This window comes from Lagopus leucura, unplaced genomic scaffold, assembly GCF_019238085.1.
Source record: "Lagopus leucura isolate 7727_CA_CO unplaced genomic scaffold, USGS_WTPT01 Super-Scaffold_1, whole genome shotgun sequence".
Lineage (NCBI taxonomy): Eukaryota > Metazoa > Chordata > Aves > Galliformes > Phasianidae > Lagopus > Lagopus leucura.
This window is the reverse complement of record NW_024962250.1, coordinates 2,584,138-2,591,296: the sequence shown is the minus strand read 5'-3', so window position 1 is coordinate 2,591,296 and position 7,159 is coordinate 2,584,138. Positions and strand designations below refer to the sequence as shown.

The following is a 7,159-nucleotide window of genomic DNA, read 5'->3' as shown; positions in this document are numbered from 1 at the left end:
TAATCTTGTTTCTGAAGTATTTCTTCAGACACAATTGTGCCCTAGCTACAGGTACTAATGTGAAAGGCTGGGTGACTTAGGGATATCTCAGATATTTCTGAGTATATTTCCTGCCTATGTCACTGAATAAAATCCACATAATTTTAACATTTAATTTTTTTTTAGATGTAAGCTACCACTAAATGCTTACATTATGTATGCATGCATGCATTCAGTGGTTGAGTCACACACTTGAATTTAAGCTTGTGTTTGAACACTGCAGAATGAAGGTCTAGACTTGTTCATCTGCACTGGTGATATGTCCAGAAATAATTTAGTTTCCAAATCTCATGGTTTACACACATTAACTTTTAAATCCTTTTATCCATTTTAACCAACGTTATCCACAAGAGCTACTGGTGCAATCTCATCTGATCTAAGCAGCTTTCAGTCATATAGCAATAACACTTCAGAAAGGCAAATACTACCAACATAATGGTGCTCCCGAAGGTTTAAAATACGAGGAATGCTAACTAAATATTGTTGTAATAATGTAAAATACACTATACAGTAATTTCAAGGCAGCTAATAGTTCTTTTCACTATGCCTTTATGCAAACTATCCTTCAGGTTAATAAACATCATTCTTCCCATTTTACATATCTAGAAAATGAAATAAGTGACATTTCCTAGATGAGAAAAAGCTCAGTATTGGATAGAGTTAGAGCATATCAGAAATGGTAACGGAACTATTTAATAGAGAAGACCAGAACACTGACATGTACCTGATAAAGTTAACATCCATCTCCTGAAAAATGGGTCTGCTATGACTTTTTGTCACCTGGTGAAATTGTGAGCTTGCATTCAACGACAATTTAGTGGTGACTTCAGTAAGGCCAGGAATTTACCCAGTAAGATTAAATTGGTACAAGTATGCCACATAATGAAGTCACCATCAAAATCTAAAATTTGTATGAAGCAACAAGCTGCACAGCAGAGCTTAAATGTGCTTTGTATGGTGAGAGCACAGGACACTGTAATGCTGATTTAGGTGCACAAGCACAGGTTTGCATTTTAGAGTAAATGTGCTACAATAAAAATATCTTTAAAAAATTATAGCTACCCTTCTTTTATCTTCATATAGTAAATCAGCATGATATTACTGATACCACCACCTGCTCCTAAGCAGAGCTACAACCTAAACATTAAATGTTTTAAATGTTTGAGATCAAAGTTTGTATCTTTAGTCAGTACACTGTGTAAAAATACCCAAACTTTGTTCATCCCAAAACAATTACCTAACTATATCACTGGCGAATCTTGACTTATAAAAGCCGAAAAGCCATCAATAAAATAATCAAACCCTCTTGAAAAGTAAATAGCAAAATAGCTCATAAAATGCAAACAGAACAAATAGCCATTCTCAATTTTTCAGCAAGTGTCATAACTTTCCAGTATTATATTCATTCCAAAATACTGTTCTATATAAAACCTTGTTTACTCTGTCTTTCTCACTTATAAACAACACTCTGAGACCAAAATAAATTCATGGCCCTTCTTTGCAATTTGTTTCCACTTCCCTCTCACATAACAACTGGTAAATGTACCACTGCATTGCTTCTGTTCAAAGCTTCCAGCAGACATGGCATTTCATTAAATTCCATTCAGCACCTTTAAAAGGGAGTATAAAAATGAAAGCTTCAATCTTCCCTGTACCTCTAGAGGCCTGAAAAGGAAGCTGTCTCCACTCAGAAGGAGTATCACAAACCCAACACCAAATGTATTTTACATTTAGAGTTCCACTGAATCACTGCTTTCCAAAGAGATCTCCGGTGGCAAAGAATCACCTAACCCATCGTCTGGATCAATCACGAAGCCCTGACTTCTTAACGTTTTATGAGCATTCATGAACTTCTGGAGGTACTTAGAAGTATATAGCCAGTGATGCTTTAAGACATCCTCCATTTCATAGAATTTGGACTGCCTGGCATTCATTTTTCGGAACCTCCTGAATAGTTTGTTTCCAGACTCATTTCCTTCACTTGCCCAAGCACCAATGGACCCATCTCTTTCAATGATTTCAGGTACATGAGCAAGGGTTTTGTGAAAATAATTGGTAATCTTGCCCTCATATCTGTATTTGAACTTTGTAGACAGGAGCTCAGCAAAACGCTGTGAATTGTAGCTGTACTGGCACAGCAATTCTGGACACTCTTTGGCAGGGCATGAAGATCGCCATACTGGTTTCATTTTCAGATAAAGGTCCATTAGTTCTTTTAGGGCTTCATGCCTTTCCTCACACTTTATTAATTCACATACTGCCTCTACTGTTTCTCTGGACATGAGCTTCCTAGCAAAGTTCCCACTCATCCTCATCATAGGTTTTAATTTCATCTTCTTCCTGAGATGTTTGTCAAGAGTCAACTGCCACCTCTTCCTTTCCTCTTTAGATGCATCAGGATTCTTGTAGACTTCACCAATCTCCATCTGGAAAATTCTGTAAAATTCTGTTGCGTTGCCAATGTCACAGTGCAACGCATCAATGGAGGGAACAGTCTCTATAAAAGGTTTGGCTGAAACACCCTTCACTCTGTCACGGAGCTCATCAACAGATTCGTGATATGGGTTGGACCTCCATATTTCATATCGCTCCAGATTTTCAGCGTGGCTCCTGGTGATGGAGTGGAAGACCAAATTCTGAGAGGCCTCTAGGCGGGTTGCATCACAGAGGGTACAGATATAAGTGGAACCTGAGGCCTCCAGCCCTTCCACTTCCCTTACAAGTTTCTCATCATAGCCTGTACCTCGAAAGATGAATTTGAATGTTCTCAGGATGCCTCCCATTTCAAGAAGCAGTTCACTGTTCTTCATAGCCTCTCTTTCTGCTATGAGAGGGCTCAGGATCGCTGTCAGAGTTTCATGGTCTGATTCATCAGCCAGCATAAGGCACAAGGGTTTGCAACACAACTCTGAATTGGGCTTAACTTCTTCAAAGATCCTTATCTTTTCATTCCCATGGTCTATAGTAATGTTCATGACTGTAAATGAAAAGCGTACAGCCTTCTCTGGGACAGCAGGACCACTTCCATGCTTCTCACTGACATCTCCCATTCCGTCACAGCACTCTTTTACTACCACAGTAAAGGGACCATTCAGATAGTCATCCAGATTTTTTGCCTTCATGCCCTCCAAGATTTCTTCCTCCATGTCCTTTAAAGCAGAAACCAAGGCTGTATCATATCGAAATCTCTTTGCAATTGTGTCTATTGGGTAGTCATCAATCGAGAGGGGTAGTCCTGATAGTCCATCTATAATTCCCACTTCTGTGTTAGTGGATACATTTTTCAATGGAGGTTTCCATTCAAAAGGATGATAACCTGGTAAGAGGGCTTTCTCGGCAGTGCGAAGAGCATGCAGTGGCTGGAAAATCTGCCTCCCAGTGACAGCTTTTACAGTTCGGTACATTTTGTGATATTGGCTACAGCTGAGAAATGTGTTGATTCGGATTGCCAGGCAAACAGCAGGATGAAGTCCAGATCCTTTGCCTTGCATTATAGCCTCCAATTCATCTGCTTGCTTGTGCTCATTTTTTGCTCTTAAAGCTAGCAGGAACAAAGTCATGCATACAGCCTTTATATCACCACCTTCTTCTTTCTCAGCAAAAGCCTTGACTTGACGTTTCAGTTCTCTCAGACGATGTTTCTGAGCTCTTCTGGTCAAAGACAGAAGATGCTGCCTTGGTCGACCACCTTTATTTATGGGGTTATAGAGCTCTTTATCTTTCATCTCCTTGTGGTTAGAGAAGTGTTGGCCATATTTTCCATGCAAGATCTCTTCATCACATTCTGGTACAGGGCATCTTATGCTCAGGCTATCAAGGATGTTCAGGAAGGATTTCACTGGGGTTACCAGATCAGTAGGGAAACAAGGATACCAGCAGGAGGGGCAATAGCTGCCCATAACTTTGATGCAACTGAGAATGCAAGCTCTGCAAAACAAGTGTCTACATGTTGTTTCCACTGGGTCTGCCAAAATATGCTCACAGATCTGGCAAGAGATGGATATAATGAAATCTGCTGGATAATCAACTGCAAGAAGCTTGGTGCTGAGATGTCTGTTCTTGCAGTTGGTAATCTCTTTCATTACCTTTTTGTTATTTATCAGCACTTGACTCTTTATGCCTCTGTTAACTCGAGCACGTTCTGCAATGATTTTCACACGTTTGCTATGTTGTACATTGGATGGTTGGCTTTTTCTCTTGACTCCCCGGCTGGGAGCGTGGCACACTTCACAGTTTGTAGAGTGGGGCTGCCACTCCATCGTGCTGTTCCTAGGAAAATAAACTTCACATGGAGTATTACTGAATTTCCTGTGGATAATACTCCAGCAGTTGTGACAAAATCGAGTGGGATGGATAGTGTCAACATCCCCTCTCACATCAATCTTGAAAACTTTTGCAATAAGATCTGGCCAAGAGGTTGCTTTTTTCTCTTTCTTTCTCAGAAGCCACAGAGTTTCATCATCTACTGGTCCATGTACTGGATGAGTTCTCTTGTAGCAATCAGTTTTAAATGAAGCTCCACAGATGCGGCAAAGTTGCTTCAGGTTGTTCTGGTGAATTGTGTTGTCTTGTATTTTCATGTCATTGACATCTTTCTCAAGTGCTTGCGTGTTGCCCATGAAGTCCATCTGTGTCAGAATTAACTTTTCTCCTCTTGGAACTTCTTCATCTTTATGCAGTACGATGTTTTTATCTGTAGAAGCTACCTCTTGTTCTTGATCCTTGTTTATGCATTGGCTTTTATCAGAAGGTGCTCTTTGAAATGGTCTCACTTTAAACAGCTTGAATTTCCATTCAGAAAATTTTGCATAAGGATGCTGAATCTCTTCAGGTAGATCCATTTGTGATGTTATCGACATCTCCAGTGTGGCAGAAACCAGATCACCTAAGAAAGAAGCAGTATGTTAGCTTATGTTCCAAAATGAGAAATAGTGCCAATGCCTGAGCATATGCTTTAAACACAATAACTATTAACTTTAACTGAGAAATGCGTTTTAAGTTCCTTTGCCCAAGACGCTTGTAAACTGAGAGATCCAAATGTGGCTGTCCACGCAATACCTCAGATAAATACTTGGTTATGCTTTGACTTTGATCATGAGACATCCGTAGTCAATTGTACCATCAGTGCATATTGCATACACCTGTTAGTCATCAGGTCCTAATTTCCCAATTTGCCTCCTTCTTCTTATAACTAACTTCGCAGTCTACAATAGACAGACGAGTAATGCTCTGAAAGTGTGGCAAGTTCTTCATATGAAACTGAACAAGATTGGTGGCTTCAAGACATAATTTTTTCTGTCTCATGCTATGTTACTTCAATCACTTGAGACTACTGCTGTCACACCACTTGTTAGTCCTTGATTCTGACCAGAAGTGTCTAATGAATGCCTTTGCCTTCCTACACAGGCAGAGCAGCATATGCTATTCAATCCCTATGCAGACTTTATTCAGACCTCAATTTTGTAAGGTACTTTAGTATACAGATGCTGAATGTGAGTGGTTTCATTAAAGCTGTAGCTGTAGGAGTGTATCCTCTGTTGACGCAAGGTGCAATGGTTCCCTGGACTCTAAAGGAGATATGGCAATTTATACTCACTGCATATTTGCTCTAGAGAGAATATTTATACATTTCAAGTTAGTCATCTGTTTAAGTGCCCTGCTGAGAACTCTGTAAGGATTACTGGTACTGGAAAGCTGAAAATGTCTGTTCAAATTTGACCCCAATTGTAGCTTTCATAGAGATGCAACCAAAAGTAATATCAATGTGATTGCCATGGGAATATGATATTGTATGAAAATAAATAGAAGACTCACCTCAAACACTGAAACTTTGTGCTACTGCATCAGACTTAGAAAACAAAATCATGTAGAAACAAATACAAAAGTGACTAGCCTATTTTTCCTTATCTGACAATGAGAAGTGCAGAAAGTGAACAAACAGCATAGAGAAGATTAAACTGTATTTGCTGATTATTTCACTGGTTTTACTTAAATTTTGTTTTACTGAACCGATTGATATGAATTAAAAAAAAAAAAAGAAGAAGAAGAAAAACTATACATTAAGACCATACACATCAAACTAGAAATTCCATGGGTATGGCTTTGATTTCTCTGATTGATTATATCTCCACCTAGCAATTCACTAACCTTGGTGGAAATCTCAGTTCTGTGTTTATGTGGAAAGTGTCCTTCATAAGAGATATATCTATGCCATGATCTGGTGATGCTCAGGGTGTTTCTGAGATTGTTTTATTGATAACCTTTCAATGAAGCAATATTACTGTACTAATTTTGAGAATCTATTGGGAAAGGACTCCATGCTTTGATAAAGTTCTAGACCCAGAATGACAAATCAGTCTGCTCAATTTTCCTTAAGAGCAGTGTTTAACTTCGAAATTGTTCGTTAGGCCTTGGCAACCAAAGCTAACATTTGTTTTCTTCCGACTTTCTCTTCATTTCATCCTACTGAGAACAACCTGCCTGTACCTCTGTCCCCATCTGCCTGCATTGTTCGGTCCAGCTGTCCATGCTGTTGAACATCGCGGGCTGCACTGCAGCCCCCTGCTGTCCACAGCCGAACGTGCTTGCTTGTGCTCTGCTGCCTGTGGATCTGTGATCCGCTGCTGTGCCCAGATGAATTCAGGTCATTACTACCGCCTACTTTCTTGGCTGCATCCTGTGGCAGAGGTAGTAAAACCTATCCACTGAGCGATAACCTGTTTGCCCCTGAATCATCTTGCATTCCCACAGATACGTGCTCTATTACCTGCAGCACTGGCTGCCCTATGCTGTCTGCAGATCCCTCTCTGTGAAGGGAAATTTGTGTAATTTCACCATCTCCAACAGCAACTTCAGAATGTCTCAACCCATATGCAATGCCTATTCAGGGCAGTACCTAATTCATTGTAAAGAAACAGCCAGCACCAAGTACATTTAAAGTAAAATATTTAATACTTTCCCTCCTCAGCTATCCCTTAGACTAAGTGCCAGCTTAGTGCCTTACTAATCCCCAAACCTGTGGCCATTCCTATTAATTACCAACTCAAATGAAGCTTTACCCTCGTTAAAGAAAAGTGCAATGATCTTTTTGTTTTTTCCTCTCTCTCTTACACTGAACATT

The 7,159-nt window shown here is 39.8% G+C and overlaps 1 protein-coding gene across 1 annotated transcript; it reads right to left on the bottom strand.

Moving 5' to 3' along the window:
• Positions 1 to 1,769: 1,769 nt before the first annotated feature.
• On the bottom strand, positions 1,770 to 4,898 carry RAG1 (recombination activating 1). Its single transcript, XM_042868794.1, has one exon. It carries the CDS (start codon positions 4,896 to 4,898, stop codon positions 1,770 to 1,772), a length of 3,129 nt encoding a protein of 1,042 aa, XP_042724728.1.
• Between the last annotated feature and the right edge of the window lie 2,261 nt (positions 4,899 to 7,159).

What these genes read in the sequence shown, in the direction of transcription:
- RAG1 (XM_042868794.1), bottom strand. Translation starts at nt 4,898, where the DNA reads ATGTCGATAACATCACAAATGGATCTACCTGAAGAGATTCAGCATCCT.